The 20,893-nt window shown below is 40.6% G+C and overlaps 2 protein-coding genes across 10 annotated transcripts in view; both read right to left on the minus strand.

Annotated features, from left to right (window-relative positions):
• The window catches only part of pyd (zonula occludens-like protein polychaetoid), a 321,021-nt gene that overhangs the window by 267,169 nt on the left and 32,959 nt on the right, over positions 1-20,893 (minus strand). The window lies entirely within an intron of this gene.
• Positions 1-20,893, minus strand: part of LOC140223932 (uncharacterized) — an 84,759-nt gene that overhangs the window by 62,747 nt on the left and 1,119 nt on the right. The window contains exon 2 of the mRNA XM_072296458.1: positions 17,479-18,260. Within this exon, the coding sequence (XP_072152559.1) occupies positions 17,479-18,260 (782 nt within the window). The remainder of the gene's footprint in view (positions 1-17,478; positions 18,261-20,893) is intronic.

Here is a 20,893-nt window from a genome sequence, read left to right on the forward strand (position 1 = left end):
GACTGATTAATTGGACTACATTTTGCAATGGACCACTAGACAAGGTACGAATTAAAGGATTCTAATACATGTTTCTAAACCAAAATTCCACGCAGAACACGATTCGCGCAACAAAAATGACTGAAACCAACTCCTAACGAAGGAATTAATGTTTTTATTTCACATTGGTTACAAGGAATTTGAACTGCCCGCTCACAAGAAACTCGAAGCTCTACGTGAGTCAAATCGCGCACTACAACGGTTTCAGCAATCTTCTCAATCGAGCAATGTTCATTTCCCACCATGTGTTGTTCCAAAATGTGTTGTTCACGCATCAAGAATCATTAAATATCTTCGTAAGGAGTCGATTTCGGTAATTTTAGTTGTGCGCATCGTGTTCTGCGTGAAATTTTGATTACGAAAAATGTATTAGAATGCTGAAATTCGTACCTTGTCTAGTGGTCCATTAGGAACTATAAATGGGCCTGTTGCATGCAAGAGATACAGCCGTGCGAATAGACTTTTTAGAGGTTAAATGACACGAAAATTACGATGGTCACATTAAAAAAGTCTGAAATACACTCCTAACTGTGCAATTTGCGTTGTTAGGAACGCGCTTTTTCAAATTTCCCGCGTCTGGGGGCAGTTTTCTTACGGAAACAATTAACGGCAACTCGCGGCTATTTCCGGTCAACTAAAACTGACAACATAACCTAAAAATCGGAGCTCGTGATATTGTGAAAGGAAATGTAGAAGGATTGCGTTGGATATTTAAAAGTTGATCGATTTGGTTACCGCATAAAGCGTATATGGACCACTATAAGAGATCACGTTGGGTTTGTAAACAAACTGAAGGAAAAAATAACAACAACAACAACGACTCGGCATCTTCCGGAAATCTTCGAGCCCGCCGTTTGCTCGTTTCCGGTGATTAGAAAACTGCCCCCAAACGCGGGAAATTTGAAAAAGCGCGTTCCTAACAACGCAAATTGCGCAGTAAGGAGTGTATTTCAGACTTTTTTAATGTGACCATCGTAATTTTCGTATCATTTAACCTCTAAAAAGTCTATTCGCGCGGCTGTATCTCTTGCATGCAACAGGCCCATTCTGGCCCGGTTCAAAAACAACGTATGTGCCATTACTTTCCCTAAGCACATAAGTGTTTTTTCAGATGAGCCAGAATTTATAGTTCCAAATTGCAAAATGCAGTCCAATTCCGAGGTGCATACTGTTGTTTCCCGTGCGAAGGAACGTAACTTCATTCCGATGTTGCAAAATTGACTCGAACAATTCAATTTTTTACCTGCGCAAATTTTTTTCACATTCTTTTAATTTTTTTACGAGCTCAGAAGAAAAATCGGTGGAATTTTCAATTAGAAAATTCCGAAAATTCTCCTGTAATCCTCCACTTCTTCATGGTTAAGGTGCAATTTGCGCGGGGAACTTTGGCGACATTGAGACACCGTTACGTTTCTTCGTGAAGGAAACGATAAGTTTTTGCAAGTGATTTTTAGACACGCAAACTGCCTTAATGTTGCACTGCTACTCAGCCGGCGTCCTGTTAAAGGCAAAATGGATTGCAATAAATAATTCAGGTAAGAAACTGAAACACTGAAACATTATAAAAAGTAGAATGAACCCTGAATAATGGCATCCTTGTGCATTCACCACTGCAAGAATGTGAACGGAAATCGAAAAGGCCAGCGAGCATGAAGGCTATTTCAATTGTAATCTTCCGTCACATTCTTACGGCGCAGTGATACAACTATTTGAACTCTCCGGAATGCGTGAGGTATCACGCCGCATTTGAAGGCGTTTTCAAAAACAGCCAAGTTCCGATACCCGGATTATCGTTTTGCATGGTTCATATGATTTTGTTTTCATTTCTAACCACTTGTTCATTCTTAATCCTCGTATAAAAACCACCCATTTGCCAAATACAATTCTAGCTGGAGCGCAATTCAGCTATGCATTCACCACTGCAAAAATTTCAAAGGAAATAGAAAAGGCCAGCGTGCATGAAGGCTACTTCAATTGTAATCTTCCGCCACATTCTTACGGCGCAATGATACGACTATTTGAACTCTCCGGAATGCGTGAGGTATCACGCCGCATTTGAAGGCGTTTTCAAAAACAGCCAAGTTCCGATACCCGGATTATCGTTTTGCATACTTCATATTATTTTGTTATATTTCGTACCACTTGTTAATTTTTAATCCTCGTATAAAAACCACCCATTTGCCAAATACAATTCTAGCTGGAGCGCAATTCAGCTATGCATTCACCACTGCAAAAATTTCAAAGGAAATAGAAAAGGCCAGCGTGCATGAAGGCTACTTCAATTGTAATCTGCCGTCACATTCTTACGGCGCAATGATACGACTATTTGAACTCTCCGGAATGCGTGAGGTATCACGCCGCATTTGAAGGCGTTTTCAAAAACAGCCAAGTTCCGATACCCGGATTATCGTTTTGCATGGTTCATATTATTTTGTTTTCATTTCTAACCACTTGTTCATTCTTAATCCTCGTATAAAAACCACCCATTTGCCAAATACAATTCTAGCTGGAGCGCAATTCAGCTATGCATTCACCACTGCAAAAATTTCAAAGGAAATAGAAAAGGCCAGCGTGCATGAAGGCTACTTCAATTGTAATCTTCCGTCACATTCTTACGGCGCAATGATACGACTATTTGAACTCTCCGGAATGCGTGAGGTATCACGCCGCATTTGAAGGCGTTTTCAAAAACAGCCAAGTTCCGATACCCGGATTATCGTTTTGCATAGTTCATATTATTTTGTTTTCATTTCTAACCACTTGTTCATTCTTAATCCTCGTATAAAAACCACCCATTTGCCAAATACAATTCTAGCTGGAGCGCAATTCAGCTATGCATTCACCACTGCAAAAATTTCAAAGGAAATAGAAAAGGCCAGCGTGCATGAAGGCTACTTCAATTGTAATCTTCCGTCACATTCTTACGGCGCAATGATACGACTATTTGAACTCTCCGGAATGCGTGAGGTATCACGCCGCATTTGAAGGCGTTTTCAAAAACAGCCAAGTTCCGATACCCGGATTATCGTTTTGCATGGTTCATATGATTTTGTTTTCATTTCTAACCACTTGTTCATTCTTAATCCTCGTATAAAAACCACCCATTTGCCAAATACAATTCTAGCTGGAGCGCAATTCAGCTATGCATTCACCACTGCAAAAATTTCAAAGGAAATAGAAAAGGCCAGCGTGCATGAAGGCTACTTCAATTGTAATCTTCCGCCACATTCTTACGGCGCAATGATACGACTATTTGAACTCTCCGGAATGCGTGAGGTATCACGCCGCATTTGAAGGCGTTTTCAAAAACAGCCAAGTTCCGATACCCGGATTATCGTTTTGCATACTTCATATTATTTTGTTATATTTCGTACCACTTGTTAATTTTTAATCCTCGTATAAAAACCACCCATTTGCTAAATACAAGAAATTCTAAAGAGCTTCGGTACTTCAGTTGAAACTTCTGCGGCGGCTACGGAAGTATTTCAGATATGTGACTCGAACTTCGGCGACTGGACCCCAAGATTTTGGATGTGAGATCTGAAATCTTCCTAGATCCAAATTACCTGAGCTTCTGAGTCCATGCACGACGTTTTTCTCCATGTGGCATTAATTTTCAACATAAATTTGCAATAAATCATCACGAATAAGTCGTATTACATCGGTTGAAAGTAAACATAAAAACACTTGAGGATGTGGCAACTCTAGTGCACTGACTCATCGCCTGGCTGCATGCACCAACGCAGACTCTCGAAGAAGAGCCAAATTGGACCACTGACCAAATTGGAGCGCAGAAGGGCTAAGGTCACTTAAGTCTCCAAGTTTCCTGTGCAGGCAGCTCAGGCTAGATATTCACTCTGTGTTTTCCTTTCACATTACAGACACAAGGAAAATCTACCTCTGAACAATGATGACTGACCACTACGGCAACTTCATCGGAATCATCTGTCAGACTCCTCTTCCGATTTCATCAGTGGACGACCATACTGGACACTGTAAAACTGAAGTGTTACTCCCTGATTGAAATAGGATAAGCTAAATCACGCGAAACTCTCATAAATGACGAGCTAACACGCGCTACAGCTGAGAAAAAAGTCTGAAAGTTGTGCCAGAAATTCAGCCACTGATTATTGAAATTGATGGACAAAGCTATAGACAAAGAAGACAAAGGGAGTTTGGAGCGATCCTATGGTTAAAATGGGTGGTTCCTAAAGACAAAGGGAGAAAATGATAGACTAACTGCCGGGTCTCTCGCGGGTTGCCGTTAGTTAGTCTATTACCTACCTCCTTAGTCCATTGCAACCACTCGCTTCCACACTGGAAAAAAAAAAACACATTGGATCTAGAGTCCAGACTCTCGAAAACATTGACAAGAAAAAGGACTCTTGATTCAATCAGAATTAAGCTTAAAAGGAAATCCGCTCAAATTAAGATGCTTGGTTCTTGATTTAAGTTTAAATCTGATTGAATCAAGAGTATTTTTTCTTGTCGATGTTTTTAGGAGTCTTGGACTCTAGATCCAATCTGTTTTTTTTCCAGTGCACCAATAGGATCTCTCCATATCTCTTTTGTCTCCTTTGTCTATAGTTTTGTCTATCAATGTCAATAATCAGCCCGCTGGTCCTGTGTCTTTAGCGTGCCACCGTCCATGGAGGGACTCATGTTTTCCTCACATTTTTTTTCTGACGTGTGTAGGTGAGTGGCTCGCAGGCGCAGAGCGTCCCTGAGTTTTTCAGTTGGCTTGACAGAAACGCAGCCTTGCCTCGCGTTTCGAAAGTAACATTGGCCCCGCGAAGCCAGTCGTGCTCGTAATCGGTGGTTGACGGCGCGGCGTCTCATTAGGAACACTAACCGGGGATTCTGCCAACTGTTCCGTATCGATCGGACCCGTTGAAATCCCCGCGTGAAATATTTTGTTCGACAAGCCCAAGATTAATTAGCTCGGAATCGGAGTTTGGCTCCGCTCATTATATTATGCATGTTATGCGCTCCGGGATTATGCACACTTATGCATACGCACCGTCACCGGAGACTTATCGACAGTTATTGGCTATCGCTCGATCTACGCTGACTGGCATACTGTCGTCCTCAGAAAAAACACCGTATTAATCTTCAAACGTTGCCAAATTTCCTTTGATAAAACACGAATTTTCTGATAAGCTGATGAAAATTTTCCTTCCAATTTTTTAGATAATTTTGTTCGCAATTCCACCTAAATGCTCTGAAAATTGCAAAGAAAAATATCCATAGTTTTCTTCAAAAATAAACATTTTATCGAAGGAAATTTTGCAACTCTCGAATGTTCATACGGCGTTCTTCCTTAGCACGGCAGCAAAAGCCTGGGTCACACTAACAAAACCAGCCGACAAAATATCAAGGTCCGGTATTGTGATTGGCTTATTCGATGACTTCGACCAATCACAGCACTTGACCTTGACATTTTGATAGGATATTTTGATAGTGCGACAGAGGCTTGAGAGAAAACGCTAGAAGATTGCCGAATTTTCCCGGTAAAGTGATCATTTTCAAGAAAACTTTACATATTATTTATTGGAATTTTAATGGACTTTCGAAGAAAGTGCGAAAAACATTATCTTGAGAACTGGGAGAAAAATATTCACGAGTTTCCTGGAAACTACGTGTTGGGACGAAGGCATCCAAAGGCGCATACGTCGTTCTTCCTCTCACAATCAGTATGAACGATTGATGCAGTTTTGTCGCGGTTGTGCGTGGCTGGAGTTGCGCCTCCTGTGGCTGCACACATCACGAAGTTTATCGAGACGTGAACGGGTTGATTTGCTGATAAAATGACAATTACAACGTCTCTAGGAATCCAGTTTAAGGTTAAAAGCAGCTCGACTTGCCAGTGGCTCATTCCAGTACAGGGCCTCTAAGTGAACTACAAAACGCTGGAACCACGCAATACGAAAAAGAGACCCATAATTAGTTTGCGATAATAGTTTCTTCAGTTACTTTGACAATTTCTGCCAGAGATCAAGTACATTTTCACATTTAATATTTTTAGCATCACACGTCACTTAATTTCCCCTCCTGGTTTTATTTTATTTTTTTTTGAGGGGTGGGGACATGGAACTAAGTAACATTCTAACTTGAAACGTAGGCATGTTCTTGATTTGCTTCTTGATAATTAAACGGCCCGGATTATTTGAAAAAGGGCGTAACCGCTAAGTGTTCAGAAATTGAGTTTTCGACGGAATACTATTATTAAAGATTGGATGCACCTTGCCGCCAAGCGATTCTACCAAAATTCCTCTTTAAACGTTTTTTTTCAACATTTTGCGAATATCTGCTTTGGTGGAGAACCGCGCATCTCAGAGCAAGGAACAAGCTCTCCCCTCTCCTTTCTTACGATATGAGTATAAGTTCTGATTTTTAATCTTCGTGGAACATGCACACTACTTGACTGTCACAACTGCATTATTTCCCGGACGAGGAAACGTAACTCAATTCCAAGGTTGCAAAATTGACTCCAAAATGTCTATTTTTTACAAGAATACACTGTGCAATATTTGTCGAAAATATTCTCGGTTATTCCACGAGATCAGAAGGCAAATCAGTGAAATTTTCAATGAGAAGTGCTGAGTGCTCGGTCTGAGGATCGGCTGAGCGGTCTCGTGGAAGAAGAGCGTATCCACAAAGATGTTACTCTTGAGATATTTTAGTTGAGCAAACGGAGAGCGAATAAATAAAAGCTCCATCGCAACGAAGCAACTTCAATAAATACTGCCGTTCTCATCTTATCAATTCATTATCATTTCACTTTCTTCGCAGTCTGTTCCCACGTCAGTGTCGAATCTGAACGGTCAACCATTAGTCCTCGCGGGCCTGCCATATAGCGCCCGAAAATTTTATGCTGCCGGGTTGTCAAACTTCAGTTTTATACGTTATAAGGGTCTCCCCTTCCTTGGCTGCTGTGCAGGAAGTGGTGCAACCCCGTTGAGGAACTCTGCGCCTTAAGCCACAATAAGCTTCAAAAAAAGAAGGGGCGCGCAAAAAAAAAAAGTATCACAAATCTCAACTATACTACTGGCTGGTTTTGGCGCCAGATATAGTAAGTGCACCAGTCAGAGGTACGGTTGAGTCTGTCGAAAGTATGGTTGGATCAAATATACTGCCGTGCTTAGGAAGAACGCCGCATGAACATTCGACAGTTGCCGAATTTCCTTCCATAAAACATGTATTTTTGACAAAATTTATGCACATTTTTCCTTGAAACTCTCAGACATTTTAGATTGAATTCCGTAAAACATTGTGTGAACTTTCTTGCAGTTTACCCGGGCTTTTCATAATCTTCTTCGCTACAACCTTGGAACATCTCTCTTTCTTTTCCATTTCCTCTTCATTTTCCTCTATTTGCTCTCCATTCTCTTCCCTTTTACTCTCTCTTCCAGCCCCTCTTAACTATATTCCTCAATTTTTTCTCCCTATTTATTCCTTTTTACATCAGGTCTTGACAAATTAATTACACGAGGACAGAGCGTCTGAATAACGAATCAGCGCAAGCGGCGTGGCATACTTTGCGATACATCGATTGATCTGCCACTTAAACCTACACTGGAAAAAAAACACATTGGATCTAGAGTCCAGACTCTTGAAAGCATTGACAAGAAAAAATACTCTTGTTCATCTGACAACAATGTCAGTGTCAGCTGATAAAATGTATATTTTCTCATAAGAGGTTAATAAAAGTTTTCAGTCAGTCTTTGACATCTACCGAGAATTGTTTTGGTATTTATTTATAATTACTACGTAATTATATATTTTTCTTATTAAAAACTAAGAAAAACATGGTGACCCCGACGTGATCTTCATCTGCCCAATTTAGAAGACGTCAACGAAAATTAAAAATGTTCACAAAAGTGGAATATACGGGCGAATTGAAAAATAATTATCATATTATGGTTGAGACATGCAGTGATCGCTCGATCTCCGTGTCAATACCAAGTATGTGCGGTGATCGATTGATCTCCACATACCTCTGTTATTGAAAATCGTGCAGTAATCGACCGATTTCCACGATTCAATTTGGAAATATCAGACAGTAATTCGGCCTAACAATGCAAAAAGCGAAAAAAGCCAGCCTTATGGCAACAAAACTTCATCTTAACTATCAGCTGTCAAGCCTTGAGAACGTCGTAGCCCTGACGAACTTAAAATTCGTTATGAGGAAGCCAAGCAGATCTTTATACCCAATTTTCCCAAGCAAATTTTGAACTTCTAATGATCGAACCAGATGTAAATCCAAATGAGTTGAGTGAATTTGAAACAAGATTCTACCAAACAATGATTAAAGTCTAAGGACACTAATGGAAGAAAAGAGAGAAGAAACTGACAAAAATACAAAAATGATGCTTCTAACAACAATCAAAAAACCAAATTAAAAAAAACTCTAGAGGCTTTTCTGGGGGATATGAAGAGTATGGCAGAGCTTCAAGCCATTTTTCAACAATTGCGAAATCCTATCATCTCAAACGTGTATTAAGAGGGCAAGCCGGACTTCATCGAACACCTAAAGCCCACCGAAGAGAATTATGACATAGTATGAAGTAAATAAGTTTATAGTCAAATCATCGTACGATTTAAGTGTTGTTGAACTATGTTCAACAGGCATGTTGTAGGTTGGCATTGGTGCCAAGTAAGTTGCAACATTTGCTACAAAATCACATCCAAGCCTATCTAAGCGGAAGTGCATTTAGGCAATAAAGACCTAACGAAGCAGGTATGTAGGCAACAACGTCGAAAGACAGTCGTCTCAAAAAGAAAGCTTGACTCCAATTTACAACCTGCGTGAGAAAAAGAAAAAAGTATACATTTGAGTAAGAAGAAATAACCTAAATGCGAAAAAAGAGTATAAATCTGAATGAGAAGAAAAAGTATGACCTAAGTGAGCAGAAGATGTTAATGAGGTTATGATCAGAGACTGATTGTATGAGTTTTAAAATCGAGCATAATGGAGAAATGAAGCAAGTTTAACATATATGGATTTAACTAATTCTAATTTATCATCGTTGCAGATTAATTATTATAAACTATTTTAACTCATGGGAAAATAATGCAAAATTAATAATTCCTCAGTAAATTATTATGGCATACATGAAAATCGATTTAATAGCGCTCTAATTGGAAATTGAATTTCCAAAAATTTGGAATTTTCTTTTAGTGCGGAAGGAAATCATCCAAAATGTATGATGTATTTATACTTTTAATAATCCTCTTGAATAGAGACAAAAGACTTGAGAAATTCGTTGTGAGAAAAAGTAAAGACATTTAAAGAGATATTTAAAGATTACATTTTGAGCTGAAAGACTGTGGAAGACTAATAAATACTGCTGAAATAAGGAAATAAAAGAAAAGTGGTAACTAACGAGTCTGAGTTCAGTGGTTTACATAAGAGTGCAGATCCTTGTTGATCGAATATGCCACAGAGTAAAGTTCAAGAAGTATTAAAATTCCCGGGTGTGTTTTAGGTGTAGAAGCAAAACGGATTAAATTATCTGATATTATCAGACATATCATTATGATCTCAAGTTAATATAAATTTGCAAAATAGATAGTTCGTTTTTCTGTTTCTGTTGTCATCTTGTTTCAGGCAGCATACTATCAACAGAGAGCAAAAATACTGCAGGAACTAAATCGAGCCTATCCATATCCTCTGCTGTCCCGTCCGTCCTATGTTCTCCTGTCCATCTTGTGTTGTCCTATGTATATCCTACATCCTATGCATGTAATATTGTATGTAACCCTGACTGAATGCTCATCGCCTACTTTGCTGTATTACCTATAAGCGCCACCACCCTCCGTTGATATACAAATTAACAAAAAGATGAGAGACGATGATGAAAAGAAACGCAAAAGAAGAAAATAATGAACAAAAACAGAACTCCTCCTTTAACTTCCTTTATCTCTAGACCGCCTAGAATAACGAGCAGAGCAAAGAGTACTTTAACATTTACAATTTTATACAATACTATACATATATTGTACATACTTTAACAATTTTATTTGGCCAGGAATGATTATTCAAAAAGAATAAAAAAAAAAAAAAAAAATCATCACCTGTGATCGATTACCCAAATCAAATGATTGACATTTGAAGTCTAATGTGAAAATCAATCATCAACTTCAAACAATCTCTAGATGAACTTGAGACAAACTGACAGAGCTTATCGGAAAAGAATAGATTAACATCGGAAAACTTCGGAGAAGGCGACAACAATCATTCTGTCAATGCTTATTCAAATCAAACAAATCAGAATTCAATCATACATTGCACTCTTTTTCCCTTGCCTATGTTTTTATCCAATGGTTTTTCATATGGTTAAGGTTTTTAATGAGGCAATATTTCTTGTGGATAATGAAGTTCATAAAAATCTAATTCCATGCAGTGATCGATTTGATCTCCGTGGGCTAATAAATCCATGCAGTGATCGATTTGATCTCCATGGGCTAATAATTCCATGCAGTGATCGATTTGATCTCCGTGGGCTAATGATTCCATGCAGTGATCTATTTGATCTCCGTGGGATAATAATTCCATGCAGAGATCGTTTGAATCTCTGTGGGACTAAATCAGTTCTGAAACAATGGACTGTTCAACTGCAGGGGACGCCCGTAAGACAGTGACATTTCAACTGCAGGGGACGCCCGTAAGACAGTGACATTTCAACTGCAGGGGACGCCCCTAAGACAGTGACATTGTATGCATAAAGCAGCAATTGCATAATTAACATATAAAATGGATATCCACGAATCTATCAATAAATTTTAATTAGTCATATATAAATTTTAATAATTTTCGCTCCCTCGGGAGAATGTTCATCTGACAACAATGTCAGTGTCAGCTGATAAAATGTATATTTTCTCATAAGAGGTTAATAAAAGTTTTCAGTCAGTCTTTGACATCTACCGAGAATTGTTTTGGTATTTATTTATAATTACTACGTAATTATATATTTTTCTTATTAAAAACTAAGAAAAACACTCTTGATTCGATAAGATTTAAGCTTAAATCAAAAGAAAATCCGCTCAAATTAAGAGGCTTGGTTCTTGATTTAAGCAAAAATCTTATCGAATCAAGAGTATTTTTTCTTGTCGATGTTTTTAAGAGTCTGGACTCTAGATCCGATGTGTTTTTTTTCCCAGTGTATGGGGAGAGGATCGATAAACAGGGTGTTTCCAACTAACACCTAAATAATCGATTCTTTACCCCAGCTTCAAATGGGGCGATATCGATATTATCGATCATTCTAGAAAAATAAAAGGTTTTACTCTTTCCGTCCGGCAACCCTGTTTCGTAAACGGCTATGCCTGCATTAATTTACCGATCATATTGTCTTAGTTGCCGATCAAGATTAGAGCATTTTTACTTTTTATTATTTTTTTGTACTAAATTTCGAGCGCGCTAGCGCGTTGCGCGGCCGCTTTTCGGAGGAGCGTGGGCTACTATGATAAATTATTGGTTTTTTCGTAACGAGCCCCGTATTTTTATTTGGCGTCGGCTGAACCCGCTCAACTCGCCGAGTGAGGTTACCCGCCGGAAACAATTGACGCACCCAAATTTGGGGTTTCAGCGATTAATAATAAAATTTCGAACTCAGAGGAGAACCTTAAGTCACTTTCTTCGACAAAATCAGTTATAAGAGGTTAATTGTGATCCACGTTCTGGGATGAGAAAATATGGAATGCACTCAGAATTCATATCTCTGCTTATAAAGAGCTATGTGACCGTAAAGGGTTATGTGGACTGCGCTTACACTGGAAAAAAACACATTGGATCTAGAGTCCAGACTCTTAAAAAACTCGACGAGAAAAAATACTCTTGATTCAATCAGATTTAAGCTTAAATCTGATTGAATCATGAGTCCTGAGTCATCCGGTTACTGAGAGTTATCTTTTTTTTCGGCCGCACCAATCAAATTAAAGGATTGGGTTGATCGACACAATTTTTGGTAAGATCTACCGAAACCGTAGGTTACTGTTAGACATCTCAGCAAAAAGAAAAAGTCCTGCTGAGCTCTTGTTTCTCTGTGACTTGCAAGTGTATAGAGTATCGCATTAAACTCAGTGGTTTGGCGTGCTTTGCGATACATCGATTGATTTGCAATGTAAGCCTATGGGAAAGGATCGATAAATAGGGAGTTCGCAGCGAACACCTTAATAATCGATTCTTTACCATAACTTAAAATGGATAAAAATCGATAATCGATCATTCACGCCTCGCCACTGATTAAACTAGCATCAACACGATCCAGATTCGATCCTGGCTACACCCGCGCTTGAGTTTTAACATGAGCCTTGAGATCCGTAAGGATACATGCATGACAGGGCCCATGTCAAAACGGAGATAATTCGTTTTGGTTTGATTACGTCCGATTTTTTCTGAATGGGCCCCCAAATTAAAAGAGAACAGATTGATGCCATAATCTATCCTGCTAAGACTTTTAACAGGCAGTTATTAATAACGGAATCTATCCAGTGACAGGCGTTTTAATTAAATTTTGGCGAAATTATGTTCCGCGCGCGCATCATTTCTCCCCATAACTCGCGCCTTTTTATTTGCAATATGAACATGGTCCGGAAGATGAACGTTGCCGCATTTGTCCAGATGAGCTTTCATCACGAACCAGAGAAAAAACCGGTGAAACTCGCTAGCTCTGAGAAAGTGTCATCAAGTCTCGTTCCCTCCGATACGACGGACCACAGAACGGAACGTACAGTTTTCCATTACTCAGATGGAATAGAATGTAAAATATTAAAATTTTTTTCCCCGTCCTGATTTTATGGCTTCGTGTCTAGCACCTACAGCCAACTACGTTACTAGGCCAACCCATCAACAAATGCAATCCATATGAATAATGGGCCTGTTGCAAACTTTTGCTAGAGCAAAACTAAGAGTTGTTTCTTATAGATAATGCCTCAAAAATCACGATGAGCGCATCGGCAAAGTCTGAAATGCACTCATAACTTCACAGTCTGCGTAAGAAATTTGCGGTTTTTTGAGCTTCCCGCTTCAAAAGCGATACTACGGCACAGGTGAACATTTTGTAAGAGGAGTCGTTCCATCGTCGGCAATACTCATCATGGCCGACGCCAATCCGCCAAAACACGTGTGATGGGACGAGATAATACCTGAACTGGATTAGACCAGATAACAATCGGCGTGTTTTAACGTTCATGTTTTCCACGCCCGCATTGATTGACCTTGAACTCTCCTCGAATTACGCGCAAAACTGCGCGCAAGTGTCGGCCATGATGAATATCGCCGACGATGGAGCGACTCCTCTAACAAAATGTTCACCTACGCCGTAGTATCGTTTTTGAAGCGGGAAGCTTAAAAAAACGCAAATTTCTTACGCAGATTGTGAAGTTATGAGTGCATTTCAGACTTTGCCGATGCGCTCATCGTGATTTTTGAGGCATTATCTACAAGAAACAACTCTTATTTTTGCTCTAGCAAAAGTTTGCAACAGGCCCATTGAGAGACAAATATTCATAAATTTACCAGAAAATTCGCATTTCATCAACGGAAATTTGGCAAGGACAGATGGTTCATAAGGGGTTTTTCCGTAGCACGGCAGACAAGCTGAGGCTTGGGCACCGAAAACTCGGATGAAGCGAGATGGCTTTTACAAGGAGGAAAGATTGATGGCTGGATGGCGTCTCGTCGTGAAGCAAGTTGAGGTGGATCGTCGCTGCTTTACGAGCCTGATCTTGAGTCGGCGGCGCCGCACAATGGATCGAGTCAATTAGAGAGGTCGCACATTAATTTTTTGACTGAAACTGCAAATTTTGACGTTTATTTCGTCACACTTTCAACTTAAAGGGGTGATTCTTGAAGGAAATTTCACGAGAAAACCAATGGAACCACTTTAAGAACGTCAAATGTTTGTATGAACGGAGATATAAGCGTTTAAAGTTTCCAAATTTTGTCCAACCTCGCCGATTGACTGGATGCACTGTGCGGCAGCCGGCGCTGGAAAGCGGTGGAACCCGAAAGCTGAGGATGGTTCGCGGAGGATGGACGATGGACGATGGACGATGGACGATGGACGATGGACGATGACCGGTTGAGGTTGACACAAGTTTACGATGCTTCCGCTGCCGACCGCGGCGCGGCGCGACCGGCCCAGACTCGCCGTCACCGGCCGGACCGCGGCCAACCCGACCGATCCGACGCAAGGTGGTTCTCCGTTTTGCATTTCCTTGCCAGACTGGGCGCCATAAAAAGTCAGACAATTTACAAAAAGAAAATCGAAATTTACCAGGGTTGCCACAGAATTCAGAATTTGAAATTCCCTCGCATTTCCCTTCATTTCCCTGACACATTTGGCGAAATTCTCTGACAATTGAGGAGCTTTCCGGAAAAAGGGCACATAGCAAAAAATTGCGTTTGAGAGAAATGCATTTAAAATTTCTATCATTACTCTATGGCCACTGACAGTGACTTTCGTTGACTTCGTTGAAATCGGCGATGAAAGGTACCATCAGTGGCCGGAAATTAATGATGGAAACTTGAAATGCATTTTTCTCAAACGCTATTTTTGCTATACGCCCTTTTTCTGGAAAGCTCCTCAGTTGAAGATGCGTGACGGATGGTTAAGAAGGCATAATTGAAAATAGTTACAGGCAAAATTTGTTGTTCGAAACCTCAAACCCATTCTAGAAAGCAAATGAAGGTAATTTAAACAAATGTTCCCTAACATTTTCGTCATTTTCCCCGACTTATTTAAATGTCCTTGACATTTCCCAGTTTTCCCTGACGGTGGCAACCCTGATTTACGCAGTAAGAAAAAGTAACCGAAATCTTGTGTTATTATAGGAAGTAAGACACGAGGTAACACAAGCTGTCGATGGATTTTCGTGTGTGTGTCAATTTTCCCTGAGTCAAATCGACCAAAATCTTTGGGTTGAAAATCTGCGACCTCCTTAGAAATTAGTCGTCAACTCCAGGATCGGATCTGGAATCACATCGGTGAAAATCCAGAACGCTATACTGCCGTGCTAGGAAGAACGCCGTATGGACATTCAAGAGTTGCCAAATTTTCTTCCATAAAATGTTCATTTTCGAGGGAAGTTATGGATATTTTTCCTTGAAATGTTTCAGTAACTCTAGCTGACATAGCGAACAAAATTGTCTGAAAAATTGGAAGGAAAATATTCACAAGTTTACCGGAAAATTTGTGTTTTATCGAAGGAAATGTGACAACGCCTAATGGCTCATACGGTGTTTTTCCTCAGCAAGGCAGTATAGCCACTCGCATGTCGCGACCTCTAGCGTAAGTTAGGCAGGACACTTTCTTACATGATCCGATGTCTCAGAGTAGTCGAAGGTTTAAGTCGATTTGACACAAAATTGTGTTTAGCAACCAAGCCTTTTAGGTTGACCTGACACAAAAAAGTAATACGAAGTGGCATCAAACACGGAAATTTTTAAGTGTGTTGATTTGACATTAAATTTATTTTCAAATGAAAACTTGTCAGAAATGTTTCGTGATGAATGGCACTCCATTTTGATCAAAATTAGACAGTTCGTTCCAGTTTGATCGAAGAAGAATGTTGCATGGTGACCGACAGTCACCAAATTGTATACTTTAAGCGGATTTGGTTCGAAATTAGATCGCCCATACAGACCTTTAGATATTATGTAAATCAGTTTTATCGCTTCATGGAAAGTTTGACTAGATAGAGGTGAGCTTCCTCACAGAATAAGTTTGCTATTCCATTACATCCCTACATTTTAACTTCTTCTTTTATTCCTTTTTAATTCAGGCGGTTTATGGAGTTTGAAGGAAACCGATGGCAACATAGTGTTTCTTTCAATTAAGAAATGAATAGCTGAATCCAAAATTCCTGCTGCTCGCGGAGACTCATTCGTATATCGACGGTGAAACTACCAAACCACGTATCTCGGTTTGCGACGTCGCAGACTTCCTGTCATACTTTATTTTTTAAATGAAAAACTACTTAAAATCCAGTCTTGAAAATTTCTGTGATTTTTCCTCTTTGTGCGGAGAAAATTCCGTGAAAATTTCAAGGAATGATATTGATTTGGTCTACTTCAAAAAAATAAAATGTGAGCGTAGATTTTTAAACACCGCAAACGAGATACGTGGTTTGGTAGTTTCACCGTCGATATGTAGCGAAATTTACAACAGTAATGGTCGGTAAAATTGTGAATTCTACTCTCGCACAAAAACTCCATTTAGGGTTGAGCGAAATTTTCGATCTAAGCTCGCTGCTCGGACTCCTTAATAGGACGTATTTATATCAAACGGAACTATGTGCATTATGACGTGAGCCCTGTTGTGCATATATTCTTATGAGTCTCAGGGCTCATGTCTCAATGCACTTAGTTCCGTTTGGCAGAAATACGTCTAATATAGTGTCTAGGTCACTATCTTGCGATGAATTCTGAGATTGGAATAGGAACAAAGCGCGGAAGCATCAGAAAGTATGCTAACGTTTAATTGAAGTCCCAGCGGAATTGTTTATTAGTTATTCGAAAGTTTCTTATTTTATTTAAACAACAATAAAAGTTAACTACAAAACAACGCTTACTTGAAGAAATTACTCGCCTCCTCAACATGCAAAAGAGGGTTTAGAGAACACATTGATTTTACTGGACTCACCTGTAACAAAGAAAAAATAATTTCAATTTAAAACGTTTGTAACTGCAAGTATTCAGATTAAAAACCGGTTACCAACGACAGAACATGTTCAAAAGGTTTAAAATAATGGTGACTTTAGTGGGCTGTCATTTGGTGAAAAGTACCAAATAGTTCTGGGAAACAAGGTGTTCAGATGTCGGTTGGTTCTTACAATTATGCATTGCTGTATGCTGTCCTACTGTGCTGAAAAAGGATTCTGTGTAGGCCTCCAGATTTTACTTAAAATTTTCTTCCAATTTTTTACAGGATTTGATTCGCAATTGAGGCGGCCCCAGCAATGATGGCATATACGCGTGTGAGTGGCTTTTGCGCCCAATAGCGAAATTGAATGCTGCACTCGAGAAATAGGTATCACCTCTGTAAATATTATGATCCTATGATGAATCATACATTTTCTAACTGATAAATTCCCTGTAAAATGAAGTTTTGAACGGAAATTTCATGTTTTGGATTCAGTTTCTTTCTCATCATTCTGGATAAGCCGCTTCGTTTCCGATTTCTTATAGATCTCATACTTTCATTAAGTTTTAAGTGTCCCGTAGAAATTTCGGACAGAGATAACGCTCAAAGATGTCAAACCAACTTTTGAAGCCCCTGGTGAAAAATCACAACAATCAGAAAAAATGAAAAAAATCGGAGGATTCCATTACCAGATGAAGTTATCGTATGAGGCGTAGCGGAACATGGCTGAAAGAGTGGACAGAAAATGGAAGGGATCTCACAAAGTGACAACTGCGTGACGGATTCTTACCTGGCGACGGGGAAGTAGTAAAGGTTCTGAACGACCGGAACAACGTAGGCACAATTGCCCGGCGCGGGGGGGGCGGGGGGCGCGTAGGTCGGCTCGTAGAGGGAGCGAGCGCAGTGCGAGCGCCCCTCCGCCTGCGCCTGCGCGTGAGAGAACGAGTGCGACCCCGCGCAGCGCCTGCTCCGCCCGCGGGACAAGCTCCGGTGCGAACCGCAGATTTTCCGGATTTCCCGGTTCCGGGCGAAAAACTCCGCAGCGCTGGGGGCCTCGCGACTCGGGTGCGAGAAGGACTCGGAGTGGACGCACGCCCCGAAGCCGCGCCTCTTGGGCGCCGCCAGCAGCCCCGACAGATCCGCCGGACCGAAGACCTTCGATTTCGGCGTCGAGAAATCCGATTTCCGCGTCGAGAAATCCGACTTCCGGTTCCCGGACGTCGAGGGGGAGCCGGGACATCCGGAATCCCAGTTCAGGGATTCCGGCGACTCCGAGGAGCCGGGCTTCCAGTTCTTCAAAAAGTCCGGAATCTTGATTTCCGTGTCCTCCAACAGCGACCGAAGCGGGGCAGGATTCTCCTTCGGTTCCGGATCTTCGCGTTTTTCCGGAGTTTCCGAGCCGGAGCTCGAGGGTAGTCCGGAATTTTCCGGATTCGAATGGGACTCGGACTCGGATTCCGGAGAATGGGACGATTCGGAGACGGATGCATCCGGATTTTTCAGGTGCGCGTTTCGAGGATTCAGGGGACTCGGGTTTTGGGGGTTGCGTCTCCGGGGATGCCGGAGGGGGTTCTATGGGGCGGGGGTCGCCGGGCAGGTTCATTTTGCGGGCACAGTAGTCGATGATGGAGTTCACAGAGCGGGCCGCGCGCACCACGAAAAACGAGAACACATCACTGCCGATCATGAACGAACGTATCTCCGGCTTGGGCTGTTTGAACAGAGCGCACTGATTACGCGGAACGACGAACGCAGGGGCAAATATATCGGAAGATTAGAGGACGGTAAAGTTCACTTTCGTTGAGAAAAAGGCGTCGAAAATGACCAAGTTGAGAGTGTGACTCGATGAATGATGAATTTCAGCTATGACGAGCATGCTTCTTATGACTGGCTCCTTATCAGTTTCGGCGGCTGGAACTGGAGAAACAACGCGCAAAGGGGGGTTCGGTTCAATTTCGGGACACGAGTACACGAGACATGTTTTGGATCGAGATCGTTACGATCAGGTTGAGGCGAGGGATCTCAAAACCTCGATCATACTTGAATGTCTGGCTTAGAAAACTGCCCAACTCAAAAGAAACTGAAAATTCAGGTTTTTTCCTTTTTTTTCCTTCAAATATATAGGTTTTCCGAGTCATACAAATTGAATCTAAAAGATAGGTACGGAATCCTATATGTTTTGTAACGCGCTCAACTCTAAAATTCAAAATGTTCGCATTGTGCTAATAGAGGTCCGAACACATTTATATTGTGGCCACGGGCTTCATTCTGCGGTCTGAATTACATGCGCCAAGGACATACCTCCTTCAGAGAGAGTTTCTTCAGAGAGTTCGAGTCAGTTTTTTCCGGGGTTATTTCCAGAGTTGGGCACTTTTCAAAGCAAGCAATTCACATTAGATAGAAGTTTGTGTCGCAACGATTAAAAGAGATTGTTTATTGATGCAAAATACCCCACCATGTGTTTTCCTACCGAAAATTTGTTCAAAAATTCACTTACCAGAAACACCGTAAAAAGTTTTTAAGATTTGTACCTTATTTAAAATGGCATACAGGGACGCTGATTTTAAAGTATGTGACTGTGATCCAAACGTACCTATAGAGTTATACTATATTAAATGGATGCCAGTCTCATTTAGAATTTGTAACCTACACCAGAGTGATGGTGTGAAAAATAAATCGGCCAATATCGAGAGAACGACAGCAAAAAATCATTTTCAATGACCGCATACAAACAATGATTACTGAAGATGCCAGTAGTAGTGGGGGTCCGTTAACGCAATAGAAAAAAATGATTAGAGTTAGTAGAAAGAGAAAGTTGGGAAAACTTTCATTTGATTGAGGTTTTTCAAAATTTCACACGAAAATTACATAAAATACACTGTAAATTCATTTATATCATCACAGTTTAAGTATGATGCTAAAAACACGTCGAAGTAAACTGATAACTCAACGCAAAAAAATAATCAGAGTTTGACTCTCTTCTACCGGTGTTATCAACCGAAAAAGTCGTGCACCTACGTCAACGCTCCAGAGAAAACTGAACACAAATGAATTAAGGACCGAAAGTAGAACCGGTCAACTAACGAATTGTCAAATTTTCGACTGTTCCGGAGCAGAACAAACTACAACCGGCCTCGCAATACATATATAAAAAAATAAATACATAAAACTCGTTAGGTGCGAGTGTTGAAGTTTTAAAATATCCGGAACACGTTACTTTTAAAAGCGAGAATAGAGCGACAACAAGTCACATAAATTAAATTCGGACATATCTTGAAGTCGTTCACGCTACAAATTCGTCGCCACATTCAGCACCAACGGAACCGTAGACAAATTCCTGACTTTCGACTTGCCGTACAAGAGAGGAGCTGACAGGCGTCGAATCTGTGTCACTCCTGCGCGATGAGTACCGAGATTCGTTTAGAGCAGCTTTGTTAAATTTTTTTATGAATTTGCGACACTTCACGACGGACGTAAATGAGCTGGAATAGACACCTCAATTAAACGTGCTACAATTTTCTCAACCTGCCGTTAATACAACAGCGACTTGAGAGTACACTGAAAAAAAATATTGATAGAATTTACCATTCCTTCACGCTGTATTTCACACAGCGTTAATTTAGAGTCAATTCGGAGGTAAAGGTAAACGCCACTATATACTGGTACAGATCCTCTGGCAGAATCCACTTGGAGATTGGTAGAATTTACCATTCCTCCACGCTGTATTTCACACAGCGTGAAGGAATGGTAAATTCTACCAATCTATTTTTTCAGTGTATTTACTACGTTGAACATACTCGAGATGGTGACATAGTGAGGACCATAAATTCATGTTTGCAATTGTATTGAGAAAAAACGTTCCGGTCGTACTATTCAGATAATGTGATAATTCTTTTGGTACTAGGAACCGTGCTCTCGGTTTATGCACCTTAGCTTTCTCTGCAGTTTGGTTCACTTTAAAAGTTCGGTTGCATGAACTGGAGGATATGGCTTGGTTCCCAGAACCTATGAACCGAGTAGAGGTGTCGTAAGATAAGTTGGCATTTGTTTACTTTCGGTTCGCAAGCGCAGACGACGAATTTAGGCTTCTGTACCGACCGACGTTCGCTACTATCCATCTTGAAAACATCCGCAATTGAAAACAATTATGATCCGCGACTTTTATGTGGTTGTGATTGCTGTGTGGTTGAAAATTGAACTGTTAC

This window comes from Bemisia tabaci, chromosome 2, assembly GCF_918797505.1.
Source record: "Bemisia tabaci chromosome 2, PGI_BMITA_v3".
Taxonomy (NCBI): Eukaryota; Metazoa; Arthropoda; class Insecta; order Hemiptera; family Aleyrodidae; genus Bemisia; species Bemisia tabaci.